This window comes from Budorcas taxicolor, chromosome X (genome assembly GCF_023091745.1).
Source record: "Budorcas taxicolor isolate Tak-1 chromosome X, Takin1.1, whole genome shotgun sequence".
Classification (NCBI taxonomy): domain Eukaryota; kingdom Metazoa; phylum Chordata; class Mammalia; order Artiodactyla; family Bovidae; genus Budorcas; species Budorcas taxicolor.
The window spans coordinates 87,086,845-87,110,423 of record NC_068935.1 but is presented as its reverse complement, the minus strand read 5'-3'; the positions used below and the strand labels follow the sequence as shown (position 1 = coordinate 87,110,423).

Below are 23,579 nucleotides of genomic sequence, written 5' to 3'. Positions count from 1 at the left end.
CAGGCAATGTTCACATCATTAATAATAAAATAGAATGTTGTTGGGACTTCCCTGGGGGTCCAATGGCTAAGACTCCTTGCTCCCAATGCAGAGGGCCTGGGTTCCATCCCTGATCAGGGGACTGGATCCCATATACCATAACTTAAAAAAAGATTTTTTTGTTGTTGTTGTATATTTTGAAAACCACAATGGCTTCTCTCTTGAGATTTCAGGGCCCATCCCAGGATGCCTAGGGCTTATAAGCCTGAAAGCATAGCCACAAAATTTATTGAATATTGGGCTACCTATTTTCAAGAGCTTCCTATAATCCACTAAATCATTATTTACTTTCCAAACACTGTGACTATGTCCTCATTTCATTTAATTATAGCTTCACATTTAAAAGCTCTGTATTGGTTCCATCCAAACCATGTGCTCTAATTCATTTAGCCCATCCCCTTTTGTTGTTCATTTTAGTGGTCTTCAAGCTTTGCTACAATAAATAAGATATAAAATACTTTTTAACATCTTAGATGGTTTCCTTGGGATGAATTTTTAGATTTGTAGTTTTCTTTCTTATGACTATTTAAGTATCGGTCTTCTACTTTACAAACTCTAAAGTCCTACTCAGAGGACTGTCTCATTAATCTTCTGAGGCCTTAGGAGGTGGCTCTCACAACATTTAAAGTTGGTAGGAACATTTTTTTTATCCGTTTTGAGTGTCATTGTTTCCCACTAGACTTGGAGTCTCAAGAGAGGAAGCCAGACTATTTTATTAATACCGCTGGCCTTTGAACAATGTAGGGATTAGGGGCAACAATGCAGGGCAGTCTAAAATCTTCCAGATTCTGCATCTTCGGATTCAACCAACCTTGCATCCAACCGACCTCACATCATGTAGTAATGTAGTAGGTTATTTAGTGAAAGATCCACGTATAAATGGACCCTCACAGTTCAAACCCATGTAATCCAAAGGTCATCTGTATTTGAATCTAGAGTTTGTCCACTATTACATCTATCATCTTGAAGGCACCACTTACATGTCTATTATTTATTATTGTACACAATTGGCACTCACAGATTTTTTTTCTTAATTATTTACTTTACCTACTTTCCCACACCAGTAGGGCAAAGCAGGCGATTAATAATGCCCACACATAAGAATGAATACTTAGCAAGAACGAACCCATCTTCTATCACGCCTACCTTCCCCAAGAACCCACCTGCCAACGCAGGAGATGTAAGAGACGTGGGTTTCATCCCTGGGTCAGGAAGATCCCCTGGAAGAGGGAATGGCAACTCATGCCAGTATTCTTGCCTGGAGAATCCCACGGACAGAGGAATCTGGCCTATGGGCTATGGTCCATAGGGTCGCAGAATCGGACACGACTGAAGCGACTTAGCACGCATACAGCTTCCCTAAGAACTACATTTCCCTCTATGCTTGGCGTCACGCGCTCCTGTGAAGTAAAAAGAACGGCAGTTACTTCCTACGGTCCCTATCCGCCTTCGCCGGCCAGTGCCGCAATGCTTCATGGGAAGGGTAGTTCTACCGATCGTGCTCAAGGCCCCGGCAAAGTGAGCGTAAACTAAGCTTCCCAGAGAGCAGCACGACGGCCTGGGAAGAGGGGCAAGATGGCGGACGCCGAAGATGGTGTTTTGCGGCCGACGGGATCCTCCACTGCCCCTATTTCCTTCAGCTTCAATCGCACGTCCGCCCGAAGATGGCTAGCGGGAGACACGGCTCCGGAGGAGAAGGATTTCTTGAAGACCGTGGAAGGCAGGGAGCTGCAGAGGTGAAGTGCTGGGTCTTTCATCCCTTGGAAACCGGTGCGGTGGGTGCCTGCGGGAGGGTGGAATCAGTTCATGTCTTGGTGACAGTGGCCTGGGAAGTCTGAAGGACAGCCGGAGAAAATCTGTGAAGGAGAAAAGTCGGGAATCAGTAAGAGAGGTAGGGAAATTGGATCTGTTGGCCAGAGGGATTGAGAGGAGAGGATGTACTCCTGAGAGAGGGTGTGTTTAGGAGTCGAGGGGCCCTGCGGAGCGTGTGTTTGTGTTCTGAAAAAAGAAAAGGAATGAGAATGACAGGACTCCTAGTAGCCCAGGTGAAGCGGTGAGGCTTCTTCGATATGGGGACCGGAATTGAGCGCCAGATTCAGGTTGGGGGGAGGCCATCATCAGCTTAATTCGGAATGGACAGTTTGAGGGGAGGTGCTTCCAGAAGAGAATCAACCACCCAGGAGGCTGGTATGGAGCCTGGAACTTGGGGGAGAGTCTGGGCTGAAGACGGTGATTTCTAGGTCCTTGTGGAAGCCACAGAAGTGGGTCTTGGGATGAACAGAAGGTCCAGAACTGAGGACTGATTCCACGAAGGCACTGACATTTAAGAGGTGGGCAGAGAGGGTTCTCTGGTGGTCCAGTGGTTAGGACTCCGTGTTTTCATTGCAGGGGGCCCAGGTTTGACCCCTGGTCAGGGAACTACTATCTCGCAAGTCACCAGGTGCAGCCAAAAAAAAAAAAAAAAAGTTTGTGGTGGGGGAGAGAATCCAAAGAAAGCACCACTAGGGTATAACACGAGAACAGAGGGTGTGATCTATGGGGCTGGGGGTGAGTGTGGCTCTTGTGTTTCTTCTGAGTGAAGGGTTGTGGCTCAGGACTCACTGCTTGTGCTACTCTCCCAATTTCACTCCTCTGTGTCCACATCAGTGTGAAGCCCTCAGAAGCCCCCAAGGAACTTGTCATCCCTTTGATCCAGAATGGCCATCGAAGGCAGCCACCGACCCAGGCCCCTGGGCCATCCATACATACTGAGGTCTTGATGGATGGGATGCTGTCCCAGGCTGTGAAGGAGCTCATTGAGGGTGGGTAATCCCTCCTTTGCCTTGCCCTAGTGAAGGAAGAACGGGAGGAAAATGGAAGGAGAGGGTGGGACCTCATTGCTCCCTACCATTCTTCTTCAGAATCCAAGAAGTCTCTGGAGGAGAGAGAGAATGTGGGTGTTGACCCCACACTCACTATCCCCATGATCCAGAAAGGATGCATCCCCAACGGAGAAGGGAGAGACAGCGAACCCCAGGCTGAGACAGTGAGCTGGCCCCTCACCTCCCCGCTTCCCCAGTCTCTCATTGTCCTGTCTGCCAGCCTTGTCTCCCTGCACCAGCAGGAAAAGTCTGTGTGTATACTACAGGTCTGCCACCTCTCCCTTCCTTCTGTCCTTTTTGGAAGCATTGACAAATGAATCCAAATACTGAGATGTGAAAAGGTTTGGACTCTGGGATTATCTGAAGGAGGTGAGGAGCAAAGGGAACAGGAAATGTAAAGATCCTAAGGGTAGACTCTGCTTGGAGCATTTGAGGAACACCAGGGAGACCAGTGTAGCTGGAGTGGAATGAATGAGAGGGAAGGGTAGCAGATGAGGTCACAAGTGGGCCATCGTGAGGACTTGGGCTTTTGCTCTGAGTGGGATGAGAGCAATGAGAGGGCTCTGAGCAGAGAAGGGACAATACTTATGACTTGACAGGCTCTCTCTGGCTGCTGTGAGCAGAACAGACTAGTAAGCAAAGGTGGAGGCAAGGAGAGCAGCAGTCCATGCTAGAGGTGATGGTGACCCAGACCAGAGTGGTAAGAGTGAGGCCAGGAGGATAGATAGGGTTTAGTGAGAGAAGGAAGAGGAGGTTGAGTGCTCCTAATGGCAGCAACCACCCAGACAATGGCATAGTGACAGGAAATCAGCATGGTATGTGTCCATCAGTGACACCTTGATGTGTCTAGAGTGAATATAAAGAATTAAGGGAGTGATGATTCTGATAACAGGAGAGATGAGGGGTGTGTCCACAGAAGTAACCAAGTCTGCCTTTCATACTCATGGACCCTGCTTTCCACCTCTTCCTTCACAATTTTTTGGCAATGCTTATTTGGGTTCTAGTTCTCCTACAGCCCCAAAGCAGAGAGACTCTTTCAACTGAACCATTCTCCTCAGTCTTCAGACAACCTCTGGGTTTCTTTCATCTTAAAAAAGACCTTCACTTCACTCTCCATCCTGTTCCAGTTTTGGCCTCCTTTCCCTGATTTTCCCTCCTCTCAGAGCCTTCCACATCTCAGTCCCAAACCTTAGAGTCATCCTTGAATCCCTTCATTTCATACTCTATATACTGTCAGCAAAATCCCATCATCTCTCTTTTCCACGTATATCCAGAATCTGACCACTTCCCTCCATTACCACTACCACTCCTCTGGTCTGAGCCACCAGCATTTCTCATTTGGACTATTTCAGTAACTTTTTCACTGGTCCCGTTGCAGCTGCCATCCTGTCATGGCTTCTGGCCAGCTCTCCTGATTAATCTCTTACCACCCCTCTTTGCCTCCACATCTGTTTCAATCACATTGGCTTTCACGATGCTCTTCACACACAACAGATCTTGTCCTGCCTTGGGGCCTTTGCTTTTACTGTCCTCTCTGGAGCACTCTTCCTGTATCTTCAGGATTCCCTCTGTCATCTCCTTCGGTCTCTACTCAAATATCAACTTGGTGACACTCCCTTCTCCATCCCTCTGCATCCCCTTAACCTGCTTTATTTTCCTTCATCTGACTTATCCCTACCTGACATATCATGTTTTAGGCATTTCATTTATTCTGTCTCCACAACTAGAATGTAAGCCACACAAGGGCAGGAGTTTCTGTCTGTTTTGTTCACTGCTTTATCCTCGGCACCTGGAACAGTAGCTGGCACAGAATAGATGCTTTATAAATATTTGTCCAAGGACTGAACATGGAGGAATAAAGTGAGGGATGATGAGAGGAAAGAAAAACTCACCCTTGAGCTCACTGGAAAAGAAGCCTCAAGTGTCACTCAGTGGGTGATAGCAAGTACACTTCAGTGGGCCCATGGTAAGCCAAGCCTGACCATCCTTCCTCTGCCTAAACCCATAGGTGCCGGAGGAGGCTGATTACGAGGCAGTCCCTGTAGAGGCCTACGGGCTGGCTATGCTGCGGGGCATGGGCTGGAAACCTGGCGAGGGCATCGGCCGGACCTTCAGTCAGTGAGTTTCTCGGGTAGGGACAGGGGACAGCAGACAGGCCAGGGGACAACTGATGGGCCAGGGAACAGACCCCGCATGGTTACTGCCCACCCAGAACCATCCAGGCAGGGAGAGGGCACGTTACCACCCTAAGTATTTCAATAGTCTCTTCCACTGCTGTTATAACCTCCTGTTTGCCCATTGAAACTCCATTAAGAGATCCTGTTTATGTAAACATTGCCTCCCTGGGCATCAGCTTCCTCATCTGAAAAATGGGGATAATAACTTTGTTTTCAAAGTTAAGTGAAATGATACACATAAAGCCCTTATAGTAGCCCTTGGCCACAGATAAGCATAGGCTAAACCCTTGATATTGTCATGATCATACAGACCTGTAATCCCTTCTCTACCTTCCAAACTCTAAAGAATTCTGAAAACAAGACTTTTTTTTTCATGAAATATTTGGCAGCCAAATATGACCTGAATTGACAGTGAGCATTTTACAGTCTATCTTGTTTGGTGTGAATAGTTTCCCATGTAGAAATATTGGTATATTTGGCTACTGGGACCTGTCTCAGAATCCACTCTAGATACCATGTCATAGATGGTATACGCAGCATGTTATTCGATTGAACCAAATGAAATTGCCATTTCTGTAGGTCATAAATAGTCCTAATATGAGATTGGGAAGGATGTTCTTGAACATGTTGATAGGATGGGAGTTAAGTAGTGGTTGGGGATAGGGGTGGGGAACAAGACATTGAAGACTGATGCATCCCCCCAACAAGTCCATATTCTGTGCTCCCTGCAGAGTAGTGAAGCCCTGTGTCAATTCACTGAGGCCCAAGGGGTTAGGACTGGGCGCCAACCTGACCGAGGTCCAGGCCCTGGCCCCTACCAACCCCTGCCGCCTGCCGAGGCCAGATGAGGAGCAAGAGAAGGATAAGGAAGACAAGCCTAAAGGACTGGTGCCTGGAGGAGCTGTGGTGGTTCTTTCTGGCCCCCACCGAGGCCTCTATGGGAAGGTAAGGAACCTTGATGTGCCTGGAGCCAAAAAACAGGCAGCAGGGAAGATTGATGTGAGGGTCAGAAGGAGGCAGAATTGGGTGTGGAGTATAAAGGCTGGAAGTCCTTGTCTTTTAGGGCTGCCAGACCCACTATGTCATTCCGTAACTAAGGGCTACTTGCCAGGCCTTTCTGAGCCTCAGTTTTCAACTAAAAGGGAGAGAATGCCTTTTGCCACAAGTCCCTGAGGATTAGATACTTAAAATGTATCCAAGCCTCATAGTCTGCTGGGAGAGACGCATAGAGATAAGATGCTTATTAGAGATAAGGGTGGACAACTTGGTCCTAGGAACATGGGTCAAGTCCACTCAACCCCTGCCTCATTTCCCCCCGCCCCACCCCCCCCACACACACTTTAGGTGGAAGGCCTTGATCCTGACAATGTTCGAGCCATGGTCCGTCTGGCTGTGGGGAGCCGCATGGTGACTGTTAGTGAGTATTGCCTGCGGCCTGTCTCCCAGAAGGAGTTTGACAAGAACTTGAATCTGAGTAAGTGAGCCTGTTACTCATCTGGGGGAGTTGGAGCAGTGTTCCTGGGGGTGAGAGTTAGATCTGTAGAGGGATGGGACAGTGGTCTGCATGGCAAGGGTGACTTCTGATCAGAATTAAGAGGTGAGAGTGAACATAGTGGTTTATGCAGTTTGACTGAAGAGAAGTTTCTCTAGTAACCCTGGGTCTTTAGCCTCCTTCTAGGGAGGAAGCAACAGGAATGGAAACCAGTTCCTACCCTTGGAAAGTTTTTGTCTCTCGGGTGGTGGACTGCTCCATTGCTAGGGATGGAGAACAGCTAGGACTAGGGCATGATGGGGAGGAAGGCATTCTAGGCATGGATGGGCCAGTTTGGCACATGGGAGTTGGGTCGAGCAAGGCCTCCTGAAGGAAGCCGAGACAGCTGAGAGGAAGCAGGCAGTGTTCTAATAGCTAAGGCAAAGGCTGGATGGTGAGCCGGGGTACTCTGGCAGATGAGAGGTGGCCTGAGGCTGAGGTGTGGCCTGGCAGGGAAGCGAGTGAGATACCAAGGCTGTTTCTGGGTTCCCTTCACCCCCTGTTGAACAGGTCAGGTGAGCAGAACTTCCCCTGGGGGACAGCACAGAACAACCTCATCACGGAAGACCCTCCAGGATCAGGACAGCCACATATGCTGGGAGGACTCAGAGAGGAAGCGGAAACACCATCCAGACCGGTGGGATACTGAGCATCTCAGGTGTAGGGGTAGGGGCAGAACTGTGGGGAGGCTCCAGCAGAGAAGGTTTCCAGGGCAAGGCAGGTGCCTAGAAAGAACTAGGAATGGCATTATGGGTGGGTTTCAAAACATCGGCAAAGGTGGGGTGACTGGAACATGCCCCCCATAAAGAGCTATGCCTGGTGTTGACCCCTCTCCACAGACAGGATGGGCCTGCAGCCAAGAATGAGAAGGCAGCCCCCTGGAGTCAGCACTGGCTGCACAGGGATCTGCGAGTGCGGTTTGTGGACAAGCTGCACAAGGGCGGCCAGTATTACAACACCAAGGTGGGAACCCCACACCTGGGTCTGCTTCTTCCCCCGGGGAATGGGTCCCCTTAGCTAACATTCTCATATCTGCTGACCCTTTCCCCAGATGACAATTGAAGACGTCCTGAGCCCAGACACCTGTGTGTGTCGGACAGATGAAGGCCAGGTCTTGGAAGGTGAGTCTGAGGGATGGTTGCTGGGTCTTCATCATCCCGGAGGCAGGTGAGAAGACTATCTTGGGTCAAGAGCCTGACCCAGGCAGAGGCTGGGAGTTTGGGCAGAATTGGGTTTTTTTGTAAGGCCCAACACCCTCTGACATATCATTAGACACTTCTGTGATGGTGAATATCTGAGCCCCACTTGCCTCTTCTAAAAAATTATCATGAAGATAACCTATTTCTCCCTCTTGGGACTGGTACCTTGCAGGGATGTGTGTAAGCTCCCCATGCAGGGCAGGGCATACGATGTGCCCACAATAAATGGTGTCTGTTATCACCCCCCACTCATCATTGTTGTACATAAATGGTCCCTTTATTACAACTATTGCCAGGAATGGCTCCTTAGGTTTCCTCCTGTGGGAAATGAATATGGGAGACCACCATCTGTCAACAGGTATAGAGTGGCTCCAGGGAATACAGGAAAGGCCCTTCTGACAGGACCCTGGCTGGGCTGGCATTTGCTGCAGGTCTCACTCCCCTTTCCTTGTCCACAGGCGTGAGGGAAGACATGCTGGAGACCCTGGTCCCCAAGGTCCCAGGTGACCAGGTGATGGTGGTGCTGGGGCAATGGGCTGGAAGGGTGAGTTGCAGACCTAGGAAACGGGGGCAGGGGCCCATGGGAACGTCTCTGGTCTGGCTTGGCCTTGCTGACTCGACCCACCCCTGCTATAGGTGGGCCGTCTGCTGGACCGGGACAGAGCACGGAGCCGGGCTCTGGTACAGCTGCAGAGAGAAGACAGGGTGGTGGAGCTGCACTATGATGCCATCTGCCAGTTTGTGGGCCTCTGGGAGGTGGAGGAAGACTGACCTGTGGATACGCTCCCATCCCCCAGGCTGTTTCCAGTCCTGTACAATGTGAAAAGCCTGCCTTTGTGAAGGTGGGGGGAGGGGGTCATGGTTTGCCCTCCACTTGGCAGTGCATCCCTGGGACAGGATGGGTCAGAAGGGAGGCTAGAAACAAACCCAGTTTATCAGAAGTTAGTATATAATAAAAAGTTCAAATCGTTGGTGAAACAAAGAGATCATAAATGGTGTGCTAAGCTGTGAGTGGAGATGGGAACCATTCCTGTTTTCAGCCCCACCTCCAAGCTTGGGCTGCCAGCCAAGTGGAAGGATCCATTTGCTCCTGAGCACACTATCAGAATCCCAAAGCTATGAACCCTGTCCCTGAGCAGAGACTAGGGATTTGGGTATGCTGCATCTCTGGAGAACATCCTAAGGAAGAATCTTGCAGGCTCTGCTTTTACTTGTGATCCACAGAAGATGCCCACAGGTTATCTTGAGCCTATGACAGGATTCAGGCTGAAGGGAGGCTTCTCCCCACCAATGGGACGTGTTAGCACTACTTTCCAGAGGAGCTAGTTAATCTCGGGGCCCCTGTTTTAGTCCCAAAACTTTGAAGGTAAAAAAGTTTTGTCTATCTTGGGTAGAATTTCTCTGGTTTCTCTGAGTAACTAGATTCTCAAAAGGTTATCTTTTTCCTACTAAAGGATTCCAGAGAATCCTTTTCCCTGTTTAATGTCCTAAGATAGAAAATCAACAGGGAAGAAAAAAAATCCACAAGGGAAGTCAGAGTTTAGGCACAACTGTTTGTAAATCATCCTCAGTCATTAAATCATTGATATAATTAGTGGTGTTTGCATTAGATCTAGGCTTCTGGTATAAACTCCTGATGCTTCAGAACAGGGCACTGCTGTGGAGAATTTGAATACTTTCCCCTCAAGAAGAATAATACAGGTAAGCTGCTGTCTACACCAAGCAGAAGCAGATTATTGTTCTGAGCCAAAACGAGCAGGTATAGAAAGACAATGAGTTGGCCATGGGCCCAGTAAGCCAAGGGATTAGAAAACCTTCTAGTATTGTCACCCCAGTATGAGGGACACTTGCACAGACTGGCTTAATTTTTTTTTTAATCATCCCTAATTAATTCCAGAACTCATCTGTTTTCAAGATTAGCCAAACAGGGTTATTAAGGCAGATACCAGAGAATAACCCCACCCTCAACCCCTCCAGTTCTTGCATCATCACTGTGATTGTACACAGTGCCCTGGAATTACAGGCTGACTTGTATTTTTAATCTTGGAAAGGGTTGGGAGTTCTGTGCTTAGTCGCTCAGTTGTGACTGACTCTACCACCCTATGGACTAGCCCACCAGGCTTCTCTGTCCATGGGGATTCTCCAGGCAAGAATACTGAAGTGGGTTGCCATGTCCTCCTTCAGGGGATCCTCCCAACCCAGGGATTACAGGCGAATTCTGCCATCTGAGCCACTAGGGAAGCCCCCATCCAGAAATCAGTTTCCTATGTTGTTAAATGCTTCACCCAGTCGAGAAGGTCTCCTCTTTTCTCCAAATCATAGTAAATCTGTCTTGGTAATGCCCTGGAGAACATAAAGCTCCCCAGGGAATGGCCCTGGTGCTGTATCTGCCCTGTAATGATACATGACCTGGCAGTTTCAGACAATTCCTCCATCTCCTCTGTGCTCCTTGACCCTTAAAATAGATCTTTTATCAGATCCAGTTTCCTGGAGTTAATGTTTCTCCTGAGCCCACCTTTGGAAATGGGGCCTGAGGTTCTTGAATACAACCCTGCGTTCAGAAGGCCTAGCCCCTGGCAGATGGCCTGGTGCCGCTGGGCAGATCACTGGGGCTTTTCATGCTTCTCCAAGAGGATCCCTCCTGATCCCTCAGTATGAGGACAGGCCTCCTTACATTCCAGGAAGCACAGACAGTACGAGGAAGCCCTCCCAACCTGCCCCTTGTTCACTGTGCACAAACACCTTCGGAGTCTACATGGTGTTCTCAGCTGCTGCACGTGCTGCCAGTGTTGCCTGCTTGGCAGCGGTTACTGCAGCAACAGCTTCCATGAGCTCATGAATACTCCACAGACCACTCACAAGCAGGGGACCATGACCTGTACAATTTGTCCAGACTGGCTTTTTCCCCATCACAGGGTCTGAGCAAGATGTGGGTGAAAAAGCATCTGCCTCTTTTGCCAAATCTCCAGAGTTTTCCTTGCAGGGTGCTACCCTGTTAGGAAGCTGTCCAGACACTGAGCCAGCCTTTGTGACAGACTCTGGAAGAAGCTTCTCTGCCTTTCTGAGAGAAGTCAGTTATTTGGGTGACTGGGACTGCTGCCTGGGGCTGAGCTTGAGGGCAGATATATACAGGTAGGCTCCTCTTTTCTGACATGGCTTCCTCAGCTCCTCAGCCTCTACTCCCACAATGGGGCCTCTTAACTTCCCTGTTTGTCACATCCAGCAGAGAGAGTAAGTAACAACTTGAAAAACTACTTCCTTACCAAGGAAGTAGTTGGTATTGCTACTTCCTATTGCTCCAATTGCTATTGCTATTGCTCCAATTCATTCAATGGGCATCTATAAGTTATGACCAACCTAGACAGCATATTAAAAAGCAGAGACATTACTTTGCCAACAAAGGTCCGTCTAGTTAAGGCTATGGTTTTTCCAGTGGTCATGTATGGATGTGAAAGTTGGACTGTGAAGAAAGCTGAGTACTGAAGAATTGATGGTTTTGAACTGTGGTGTTGGAGAAGACTCTTGAGAGTCCCTTGGACTGCAAGGAGATCCAACCAGTCCATCCTCGAGGAGATCAGTCCTGGGTGTTCATTGGAGGGACTGATGTTGAAACTGAAACTCCAATACTTTGGCCATCTGATGCGAAGAGCCTGGCTCATTTGAAAAGACATTGATGCTGGGAAAGATTGAGGGCAGGAGGAGAAGGGGAAAACAGAGGATGAGATGGTTGGATGGCATCACCGACTCGATGGACATGGGTTTGGGTGGACTCCGGGAGTTGGTGATGGACAGGGAGGCCTGGCGTGCTGCGATTCATGGGGTCGCAAAGAGTTGGACATGACTGAGCGACTGAATGAACTGATTGAACCCCTACTGTATGCCAGGTACTGTTCTGCATGCTAGGGATACATAAAAGGTACATCATTCATTCAACAAACATCAAGTCCCTATTCTATGCCAGGCTTGATACTAGTTACTGAAGATCATGAGCAAAACAAGACAGATTCTTGCCCTTGCGGAGCTGACATTCCAGTGGGGCTGAGAGGCGATAAGCATGAGAATTATCCAGTACGTTAAAGGTGTGAACAACCATGGAAAGGGGTGCAGGGAGAAAGTACAGCAGGGTAAAGGGGATCCAGAGTGGGCAGTATTCATAGGATGATCAGGGAAGGTTTTATTATGAAGGTGGCATTTGAGCAAAGATATGAAGTGGTGCTAGTGGTAAAAGAATCCACCTGCCAATGCAGGAGACCCAGGTTGGTTTAATTTTTTTTTTTATTGGCATATAGTTGCTTTACAATGTTGTTTTAGTCTGATGTACAGCAAAGTGAATCAGTTGCACGTATACATATATCCCACCCCCTTTTTTTTTTGGATTTCCTTCCATTTTGGTCACCACAGAGTATTGAGTAGAGTTCCCTGTGCTGTACAGTAGGTTTGCATTAGTTATCTATTTTACACACAGTATTGTAAATATCTATTATTTATTTTACTCATAGTAGTGTAAATATGTCAATCCCAAGCTTCCAGTTCGTCCCACCCTCTTTCCCCCTTGTTATCCAAACATCATTTGTTCTCTACATCTGTGTCTCTATTTCTTCTTTGCAAATTATTCATCTCTTCCATTTTTTCTAGCTTTAAGAATCTTTATAAAGATTAAAGATACACCACCCCTTTTGCCATATCCTATTAATAGACCTTTCAAAAAGCAGTTCTTATATCTTCTGGATACAGATACTTTATCAGATATATGCTTTGCAAGTATTTTTCTTGGCAGTCTGTGGCTTGTCTGTTCTCTTAACAATGTCTTTTTTTTTTTTTTTTCTGAAAAGGTTTATTGTGCACAGAGGGGACGGGCTCAGTTGTTCTTGGCTGCCACTTTCCTCATGGTGGCCAGGACATTGCTCAGCTCCTCTCTCTTCCTCTTGGCACGGATGTATGTCCTCACCCTTTTCTTGATGAACTTGCGGGCCTGCTTGTCCTTGAAGACCTTGAGCAGCTCCATGGCCTGCCGCTCATAAGGGGTGAAGCTGCACACCTCCCGGATCATGTCCCGCATGAACTTGGTGTGCTTGGTGAGGCGCCCGAGGAGGTGGCTGTGCCTCAGTTTGCTCATGTTCTTGGTCATCCTGTGGCCCTTGTTAAGGCCCATGGCCATGGGGAAGAGCAGAGCCACAGCCACCGCTCTGCAGTGGCTGGTGAGGCAGAAAGTTAGCAATGGCTTTTGAAAAGCAGAAATGTTCAGTGTTGATGTAGTCAAATTTATCAGTTTGTTCTTTGTGGATTGTCCTTTTGATGTCTTATCTAAGAAATCTTCGCCTAATCCAAGATCACAAAGGTTTTCTAGAAGTTTTATAGTTTCAGATAATATATTTAGGTCTTTAATCCATTTTGGATTACTTTTTGCAGTACAAGAGACCCAGGTTTTATCCCTGAGTCAGGAAGATCCCCTGGAGAAGGGAATGGCCACCCAATCCAATATTCTTGCCTGGAGAATCCCTATGGACGGAGGAGCCTGGTGATCTCCACTCCATGGGGTCGCAAGGAGTCAGACACAACTGAGCAACCAACACATTGTATATAATAGAAGGTATGAATCCAGGCTGCTTCCTTTGGGTATGAATATCCAACTGTTCTAGCACCATTTGTTAAAAAGACCATCCTTCCTCCACTGCATGGCTTTGTGCCTTTTAAAAGAAATCGGTTATCCAGGACTTCACTGGTGGTCCAGTGGCTGATACTCCACACTCCCAATGCAGGGGTCCTGGGTTTGATCCACATGCCACAACTAAGGCCCAGTGCAGCCAAATAAATAATTTTTGAAAATCAGTTCTCCACATTCTTTTTTTTGGCTGTGTTATGCAGCATGTGGGATCTTAGTTGCCCTGCAATGGGAGCACCAAGTCTTAACCACTGAAGTGCCAGAGAAAGTACAGTTGATTTTCGTACACTGATCTTGTATCCTCCAATCATGCTAAAATAACAATTTTATACCTTTTTTATAGATTCCATTGGGTTTTCTACTAGATAATCACGTTTCTGCAAATAAAGACAGGTTTATTTCTTTCCAATCCAGATGCCTTTTATTTCTTCTTGCTTTTATGCATTGACTAGAATCTTCAGTACAATGTAAAAGAACAGTAGTGAGAGTAGATATGTGTCTCATTCTGGGTTTTAAGGGGAAAGTAGTCAGTCTTATGCCATTAAGTACACCATTAGTTGTAGGGATTTTTTTCCCCTCTCTCCAACATACTTGTCATTTATTAAACAAACATTTAGTACCAAGCAGGTTCAATTCCTGCTAATCCTAAACCTGTTTGTAAACTCAGCAAAGTCCTAGCTTCCTGTCATTCTAGGAACTCTGGCCATATCTTGAACCAAGGGTTCCCATGAGGAGGTTAGGACAGTTCTCCAGGGGCAGAGTTTTATTACTTTGTGGTATCAGGTAAGCAGTGATTCTCAAAGTATGGACCCTAGACCAGCAGCAGCAGCAGCACCTGTAAACAGGGCAGAAATACAAATTCTCCGGTCCTGTCTGGACCTAATGAATTTGACATTCTGTAGTTGGGAACCAGTACTCTGTTATAATGAACCCCCCAGGGGCTTATGGTACAAGCACCAGTTACAAACTACTCTTCAAAAGAAAACTGCAGGACTTCCCTTGTGGCACAGTGGATGAGAATCCACCCTGCGAATGCAGGGGACATGGGTTCCCTGGTCCAGGAAGATCCCACATGCCGCAGGCCCACCAAGCCTGTGTGCCACAACTACTGAGCCCCTGCTCTGGAACCTGTGAGTCGAAACTACTGAACCCACTTGCCTCACCTACTAAAGCCTGCATGCCCTAGGGCCCATGAACCACAAGTGCTGAGCCCATGTGCCCAGACCCTGTGCTCTGCAACAAGCGAAGCCATCTCAATGAGAAGCCCATGTACCACAACTAGAGAGTAGCCCCCTACTCTGCAATTAGAGAAAGCCCACTAGCAACAATGAAGACCCAGTGCAAACAAAAATAAAAATAATTAATTTTGAAAAGCATTTAAAAGAAAATGGCAGACCCGTTTCAGTGTCAAACCTTGGGCAATGTCTCTAGGACAAAGGCCATAGTGACAGCTAGACTCTCATTAATGCAAAATGGAGAAGGCTTCCAAAATAGATTAACCAATCCATATATTTTTTTCTTGCAAAGAGCTTTATTTTTTAGATCTTATTGTGATGAAAATACTCAACATAAGATCTCTGCTTTTAACAAATTTTAAGTATATAATACATTATTGTTTATTACAGGTACAATGTACAGCAAATCTCCAGAGCTTATTAATCTTACCTAACTGAAACTTTATGCCTGTTGATTATTAACTTCCCATTTCCCCCTCTACCCAGAACCTGTTAACCACCATTCTAGTCTTTAATTGTATGAATTTGATTATTTTATTTTTAATATCTGTTTATTTGGCTGTGTTGGGTCTTAGTTGTGGCACATGAGATCTTCATTGCATTATGCAGGATCTTTAGTTGCGGCACCCAGACTCCCTAGTTGTGGCACATGGGCTTCAGTAGTGCGATGCAGACTGTCTTGTGTCTCACAGGCTCTAGAGCTCAAAGGCTTAGTGGCCCTGTGGCATGTGGGATCTTAGTTCCCTGACCAGGGATTAAACCCATGTCCTCTGCATTGCAAGGTGGATTCTTAACCACTGAACCACCAGGGAAGTCCCAAATCTATTTTACATACCTCATAAGTGGAATCAGGTAGTACTTGTCTTTCTGTGTCTGGCTTATTTCACTTAGCAAAATGTCCTTGAAGTCCATTAATGTTGTTGCATATGGCAGTGAAAGTGTTAGTCTTTCAGTCGTGTCCAACTCTTTAGTGACCTCATGGACTGTAGCCCGCCAGGCTCCTCTGTCCATGGAATTTTCCAGGCAAGAATACTGGAGCAGGTTACTATTTTCTACTCCACGGGGTCTTCCTGACCCAGAGATCAAATCTCCATTCTCTGCGTCTCCTAGATTGGCAGGCAGATTCTTTACCACTGCGCCATGTGGGAAACTTGCTATCACTTACATGTGACTCTTACAAGTGAAATCTAAAATATGATACAGAGACTTCCCTGATGGCCTAGTGGTTCAAAATCTGCCTTCCACTGCAGGTGGATGCGGGTTCAATTTAACCTATGGGAACTAAGATCCCACATGCCCTGGGGGAATTAAGCCTGCAGATAACTAGAGAGGCCTGCATGCTGCAACAAAGACCCAGCACAGCCAAAAAATAAAATATGATACGATTGAACTTATTTCCAAAATAGCAACAGACTCACAGACATAGAAAACAAATTTATGGTTAACAAAGGGGAAAGGGGATGGAGGAGGGATAAATTATGAGTTTGGGATTAGCAGATATATATATACACACTTTTTTTTTTTGGTTGCACTGGGTCTTAATTGTGGCATGCAGGATTTTTAGTTGCAGTATGTGAACTCGTAGTTGTGGCATGTGGCACCAGGGATCAAACCTAGGCTCCCTGCATTGGGAGTGCAGAGACTTAGCCACTGGACCACCAGGGAAACCCCAGAATGTATATATTCTTAATCACTTATGCTGTACACCAGAAACTAACACAACACTGTAAATCAACTGTACTTAAAAAAAAATCTAAAATGTAGTACATCCAATGTTTGGGCTTCCTTAGGGATGGTTTCCAGAGAAGGCAATGGCACCCCACTCCAGTACTCTTGCCTGGAAAATCCCATGGACGGAGGAGCCTGGTAGGCTGCAGCCCATGGGGTCGCTAAGAGTCGGACACGACTGAGCGACTTCACTTTCACTTTTCACTTTCATGCATTGGAGAAGGAAATGGCAACCCACTCCAGTGTTCTTGCCTGGAGAATCCCAGGGATGGGGGAGCCTAGTGGGCTGCCGTCGATGGGGTCGCACAGAGTGGGACACGACTGAAGTGACTTAGCAGCTTAGCAGCAGCAGGGATGGTTTCTATTTAGTGACTTTCCCCCTGTGTATGGTTTATACTTTATTTTTATTTTATGTATTTATTTTTGGCTGTGCTGGGTTACTCTGTTACTGTGGGCGGGCTTTCTCTAGTTGTGGTGAGTGAGGACTACTCTCTAGTTGCAGTGTGTGGGCTTCTCACTGTGGTGGCTTCTCTTGTTGCAGAGCAGAGGCTCTAGATTGTGGACTCAGTAGCTGTGGCACATGGGCTTAGTTGCCCTGCAGCATGTGGGATCTTCCTGGACCAGGGATCAAACCCATGTCCCCTCCATTGACAGGTGGATTCTGAACCACTGAACCACCAGGGAAATCTGGTTTATACTTTCTGTTTTCATTGTAATTTAAAATGTGGACATTTGAAATAATGTGGCAGCTCTGAAATTCAGATTCTCTCCTCCCCAGGGTTTGTTGTTGCTGCTGTTTAGTGACTTTTCTTACCTAATTTTGTAAAGTCCTTTGTTGTGTGTGCTCACCAAAGTGACCTTCATTAACTTAGTAGCCAGCCAATAGAGATTTCCGTAAGTTCTTTGAACCAGGTCTTCAACCTTTGCCTAGGGTTTCTGTGTGTGTCACTGAATGCTTTGAAAACTCCAGCAAGGTAGTTTACAGCTCTGCCTTAGCAGAGTTTTCCACAGGGCATCAAGATCACGCAGAAGTGGAAATAATGCCATTTGTAGCAACACAGATGGACCTAGAGGTTATCATACTAAGTGAAGTAAGTCAGGCGAGGAAGGACAAATACCACATGATACCACTTATATGTGGAATCTAAAAAAGAATGATACAAATGAACTTAAACCGATTCACAGATCTCAAAGTCAAATTTATGGTTTACCAAAAGGGAAACATGGGGGAAAGTGATTCATTAGGAGACTGTATTGGTCATATACACACTACTATATATAAAATAGATAACTAATAAGGACCTACTGTACAGCACAGCGAATTCTACTCAATGTTCTGTAATAACCAGTATGGGAAAACAATTTGAAAATGAGTGGAAATATGTGTATATATATATATATATATATATATATATATATATGGATAACTGACTCACTTTGCTGTACACTTGACACTATCACACATTGTAAATCAGCTATACTCCAATAAAAAAAAGTCACCCAGAGGTGAAAGCATACGGTCTCCTCAGCTCTTTCCTGGGCATGCTTGCAGTCCTGCAGTTGCACATGCATGTGGCCTTCCAGATTCCCAGAAATATGTCAAGAGTTTTTCAAAGGTCCCTCTGGACATCTCACTCCCAGTTTTTCATGATTTTTTGGTCAACTTCTTGTTGATTCCAGCTGTTATCACCACCTCAGCAGATGTGATTCAGAGAGAGCTCTGTATCAGGTCAAATAAAGACAAGCCCTGTAAGTGAAGGTTTCCAGGGAACTGCCATACAGATCAAGAATGATAATTCTCTGGGCCTCACACTCATTAGGGTGGTTACTATGAAAAAGAAAAGAAGTGTTGGTTCAGATGTGGAGAAAATTAGAACCCTTGTGCACTCTTGGTAGGAATATAAAATGGTACAGCCACTATGGAAAAAAATATATATGGCAGTTCCCCCAAAATTAAAAAAAAAAAAAAAACAGAATTACCATATGATCCAACAATTCCACTTCTGCAAAAATATCCAGAATAATTGAAAGCACAGTATGATGTAGAGGTTGGGCCACTGGACCAGCTGAGGCTTGGGATACTGCTGGGAGGCCTGGGCTGTTTTTTTCTTAAATATATTTTGTAATACTGTACAACCAAATCTACCCTCCAAGGCCCTGACGCCTCATTGGTTCCACTGATTGAAAGCTCTTTCTCTTCCATGGACTTTAAGCCCAGCAGGAAAGAGAAATAAAGAGGTGAATCTTCCAGGCCCTTGACTGCTCCTTTGCGTGGGACCAAGGTTTGTACTTCCCTGGTGGCTCACTGGTTAAAGCGTCTGCCTCCAATGCGGGAGACCTGGGTTCGATCCCTGGGTCCGGAAGATCCCCTGGAGAAGGAAATAGCAACCCATTCCAGTATTCTTGCCTCAAGAATCCCATGGATGGAGGAGCCTGGTAGGCTACAGTCCATGGGGTCACAAAGAGTCAGACACGACTGAGCGACTTCACCTTCAAGGTTTGTACTTACTATACCATGCATGACTCAGAGGCCCTCAGGTCCTTTTCATTACAGTATGTATCCTGTGTTTGGGTTGAAACATTACCTGACATTAAAGGAAGGATCTGGAGAGATACTGCGTTGGTTGTGTCCATCTTTTGAGTTGTGACCACCCAGTATCCCCCACAGGTATAGAATTCCTATTCATTTCAAGGTATATGAGCTTTTGTAAACAGGTTCCTGCCTTTATAGGAGGAAGCTTCTTCCCTAGGGAGCTTCTTGTTCCCTTTAGAAACACTTAACCTCTTAAAGCCAGTCCATCCTATAACTTGCATGCTTGCCCCCTAGAGGCTTGTTTTTAAGCCTCCTACGTACCTTACCTGCAACATGGGAAACTGCCGCCCGGTGGATGATGTCTTGAATAGAACACAAATCAGATTGGATTTGTGTTCAGATCAGACCCATGGCAGTGACGGAACATTGCTTTTTCAAAAAAACGAAATTGGTAATGTTTTAGTTACCGTCAGAGCCAGCTTTATAAACAGTCATTTATTTGGATTCATAGTTTTACAAAGGGAGTTCTCTCCCACCTTGTAGTAGAAGAATGATACAGTCACGTTTAGATCATTATAAGTCAGCCCTTTTCAGGGAGATGTTTAAACATATATAACCTTAAAATACTGTAAAGTTACCACAAAAATAAAATAACAAAACTACCTAAAAAAAAAGAATGCACAGTATGAAATAGACTTCACATACCTATGTTCATTGCGGCATTAGTCACAAAAGCCAAAAGGTGGAAGCAATCCAAGTGTCCATCAATAAATGAATGGATAAGCAAAAAGTGGGATATTCATACAATAGAATATTATTCAGCCTCTAAAGGGAAGAAAATTCTGACACATGCTGCAACACGAATGAACCTTGAGAACATTATGTTGTGTGAAATAAGCCAGTCATACAAATACAAATACTGTATGTTTCCACTTCTGTGAGGTATCTAAAGGAGTCAAATTCATAGAAATGTAAGGTAGAAAGGTAGTTGCCAGGGACTGGGGAGGGGCAGGAGGTTTAGTGGAGAGATGTTTAATGAGTCTAGAGTTTCAGTTTTGCAAGATAAAAAAGTTCTGAAGATTTGTTTCACAACAATGTAAATATTCTTAACACTCATGCACTGTATACTTTAAAATGGTTGAGGTAGTAAATTTTATGTTATGTATAAAAAAGTGAAAGTGTTAGTCACTCAGTTGATCCCATGGGCTGTAGCCCACCAGGCTTCTCTGTCCATGGGATTTTCCAGCCAAGAATCCTGGATTGGGTAGCCAGCTATTCCCTTCTCCACAGAATCTTCCCCACCTAGGGATCAAACTCGGGTTTCCTGCTTTGAAGGCAGATTCTTTACCTTCTGAGCCCCCAGTGAAGCACTTTGTTGTGTATATTTTGTTACAATTAAAAGTACATGGACACCTACTATGTGCCTGGCATTCTGGTTCATCTTTGTACACCCAGTGCCTGCATATCATGAGTGCTCCTTATCATTCCCTCTCAGCAACATTTGACTCCCTTCTTGAAATGCTTTTTCTCTTGACTTCCAGAAATCCTTCTGGAAAGGATTTGGTTCTGTTCCTGCCACACTAGCTGCTCCTACTCAGTCTTTTGCCAGTTCCTCCTCATTACACTGACTTTTATACCTTGGAAATGCCCCAGGGCTTAGGCTTCTAACCTCACCTACTTTCACTTCCTAGGTAATTTCCTCTGGCTGTAAATGAGTTTGATATTCTGATGCGTCCTAAATGTGTTGTCTCCAGCCTGTACCTCACTCCTAAGCTTTAGTCATATCCAATCACCTACTTAACATCTCTAAATGATATTTCAGAAGCATTTCACAGTTCACAAGGACAGTACAAAACTCCTAATCTGCTTCTCCAGCTGACTCTCAGCTTAACTAAAACCTTCCACACACCCTGTATCTAATCCATCAACATAGTCCTTCAGCTCTACCTTCAAAATAATTCCAGAAAACATCTCCTCCACTGCCCAGTGTCCAAGGCACCACTGTGTGATTTACTGAAATAGCCTCTTAACTGTCTTTCTTGCTGCCTCTTCCCCTACTTCCTGCCTTCTGTGTGGTCCACACACAGAAACCAGTCTGGTTATGTTTCTCTTCTCTGCCCCAAACCCTCCAAATGGCTCCCTATCTCACTCAGAATAGGAGCCAAAGCATTTAAAATGGCAATGAGGCCCTGCATATTCTGCCCCCACAACATACTTCTGTGACTCACTTGCTCAGGCTGCTGTTCCTTCTCCCAGAATGCTCTTTCCCCAAACTTCCACAGACTTCATTCCCTCAGGTTTCTGCTCCAATGTCACCTTATCATAGAAGTTTCTCTGATCATCCCAAATAAGGTAGCAACCCTTCCTATCTCCTAATCCATTTTATCTCTAATTTATATATAAATATATGTTTACTCATCCATTTATTCACCACCTTTTTCTTCCAAGGACATTGTTCTGTTTATTGTTCCATTCTCCAACACTTAGTACAGGTACCTGGTGTGTTGTAGGCACTCAATATACATTGGATAAATAAACAAATACATGTTAATAATTAGCTATTAATTAAGGGGATTAGTATGTTACTTTTCAGAACATCAGAGCAAAACCTAATTTCTCACTTGCCAAACAATCAATTTTCCAGGATGTGTTAAGAGAAAATTAATTCATTGAGTCATATCCACAAAAGAAGGTGAAATGTTCCAAGGAGAAATTCTGATATTAAAGTTGACCCAACTGGGTTTGAGCAGAGCCATGTTTAACTTCAAGATTTCTGTTTTAAGAAAGATTTTGACTGAGATATAGATACTTGAAACTCATTCCCACAAACCTGGAATGCCTAAACATTCATCCTAGTTTGGATTTCTTCCACAGGTTACTCAATCATGACAGGTGGGTCCTTTTTGATCCTAACGCCCTTCTTGTGACAACTTGGCATGACAGGCGTGTGCATCATTCTTCATTCTCTGGTGACTGTCCTGTTAAGTAAGTAAATAATCAGACTGCTAGTTTGAAAAGCAAACTAAAAAGGATTAAAGACTTAGGAATACATCTTAATTCAAATAAGATGCTAAGTCCTATTTGCTCCAGGAAAAAAGGTGAGGTGAAGGGGCGCGGTGGTACTCCTACTATCAGAAGTTTTAACAGCACCAGGCAGGTTGTTGAAAGTCAACCTTGTGTTGAAGGACAATTCAGTTCAGTCCTCAGTCATGTCCAACTCTTTGTGACCCCATGGACTGCAGCATGCCAGGCTTCCCTGTGCATCACCAAATCCCGGAGCTTACTCAAACTCATGTCCATCAAGTTGATGATGTCATCCAACCATTTCATCGTCTGTTGTCCCCTTTTCTTCCCACCTTCAATCTTTTCCAGCATCAGGGTCTTTTCCAGTGAGTCAGTTCTTCCTATCAGGTGGCCAAAGTATTGGAGTTTCAGCTTTAGCATCAGTCCTTCCCATGAATATTCAGGACTGATTTCCTTTAGGATGGACTGGTTTGATGTCCTTGTAAAAGCATCAATTCTTTGGCGCTCAGCTTTCTTTATAGTCCAACTCTCACATCCATACATGACTACTGGAAAAACCATAGCCTTGACTAGACGGACCTTTGTTGGCAAAATAATGTCTCTGCTTTTTAATATGTTGTCTAGGTGGGTCATAGGTTTTCTTCCAAGGAGCAAACGTCTTTTAATTTCATGGCTGCAGTCACCATATGCAGTGATTTTGGAGCCCAGCAACATCAAGTCTCTCACTGTTTCCATTGTTTCCCCATTATTTCCCATGAAGTGATGGGATAAGCAAAGTGAAAGTGAAGTCACTCAGTCATGTCTGACTCTTTGCGACCCGTGGACTGTAGCCCACCAAGCTCCTCTGTCCGTGGGATTCTCCAGGCAAGAATACTGGAGTGGGTTGCCATTTCCTTCTCTAGGGGATCTTCCTGACCCAGGGATCAAACCCAGGTCTCCCACATTGCAGGCAGACGCTTTAACCTCTGCACCACCCGGGAAGCATGCCATGATCTTAGTTTTCTGAATGTTGAGTTTTAAGCCAACTTTTCTACTCTCCTCTTTCACTTTCATCAAGAGGCTCTTTAGGTCTTCTGATTGCTTTGTCCCATAAGGCACCAAAAACCACCAATTTACTGAAATAGCCTCCTAACTGTCTTTCTTGCTGCCCCTTCCTCAATCCCCACCTTCAAAAACAAACAAACAAACTCATAAAGATCAGATTTGTGTTTTTCAGAGGTGGGGGTGGGAAAGGGGGAATAAGATGAAGAAGGTTTAAAAGGTACAAACTTCCAGATATTTGATAAATAAGTACTAGGGATGTAATGTACAACATGATAAATATAATGAACACTGCTGTATGATATATATAAAAGAGTAAATTATAAGAGGATCACAGGGAAAAATTTTTTCTATTTCCTTAATTTTATATGGAAAGATGGATGTTCACTAAACTTGTGATAATCATTTCACAGTGTATGTAAATCAAATCATTATCTGCACACTTCAAACATATAGTGCTGTCAGTTCAGTTCAGTTGCTCAGTTGTGTCCAACTCTTTGCGACCCCATGAACTGCAGCACACCAGGCCTCCCTGTCCGTCACCAACTC

General features: G+C 45.4%; 2 protein-coding genes across 2 annotated transcripts; one reads left to right on the top strand and one right to left on the bottom strand.

The window, feature by feature from the left end:
* The first annotated feature begins 1,597 nt into the window (after positions 1-1,597).
* GPKOW (G-patch domain and KOW motifs) lies at positions 1,598-9,122 on the top strand. Its single transcript, XM_052663292.1, has 11 exons — positions 1,598-1,775; positions 2,686-2,840; positions 2,940-3,064; positions 4,909-5,018; positions 5,809-6,022; positions 6,422-6,551; positions 7,119-7,245; positions 7,448-7,571; positions 7,660-7,729; positions 8,266-8,351; positions 8,444-9,122. Exons 1-11 carry the CDS (start codon positions 1,615-1,617, stop codon positions 8,576-8,578), a joined length of 1,437 nt encoding a protein of 478 aa, XP_052519252.1. The 5' UTR covers positions 1,598-1,614; the 3' UTR covers positions 8,579-9,122.
* Positions 9,123-12,665: 3,543 nt separating this feature from the next.
* LOC128069564 (60S ribosomal protein L36-like) lies at positions 12,666-14,912 on the bottom strand. The gene is made up of 2 exons (XM_052662708.1): positions 14,883-14,912; positions 12,666-13,028 (listed from the first exon to the last, which is right to left on the bottom strand). Exons 1-2 carry the CDS (start codon positions 14,910-14,912, stop codon positions 12,666-12,668), a joined length of 393 nt encoding a protein of 130 aa, XP_052518668.1.
* Positions 14,913-23,579: the final 8,667 nt, after the last annotated feature.

What these genes read in the sequence shown, in the direction of transcription:
- GPKOW (XM_052663292.1), top strand. Translation starts at nt 1,615, where the DNA reads ATGGCGGACGCCGAAGATGGTGTTTTGCGGCCGACGGGATCCTCCACT. An exon ending in GAAGGCAGGGAGCTGCAGAG is followed by an intron (nt 1,776 to 2,685) that starts GTGAAGTGCTGG and finishes TGTCCACATCAG; the next exon opens with TGTGAAGCCCTCAGAAGCCC. An exon ending in ATCGGCCGGACCTTCAGTCA is followed by an intron (nt 5,019 to 5,808) that starts GTGAGTTTCTCG and finishes TGCTCCCTGCAG; the next exon opens with AGTAGTGAAGCCCTGTGTCA.
- LOC128069564 (XM_052662708.1), bottom strand. Translation starts at nt 14,912, where the DNA reads ATGGCCTTTGTCCTAGAGACATTGCCCAAG. An exon ending in TCCTAGAGACATTGCCCAAG is followed by an intron (nt 13,029 to 14,882) that starts GTTTGACACTGA and finishes GCTTTTCAAAAG; the next exon opens with CCATTGCTAACTTTCTGCCT.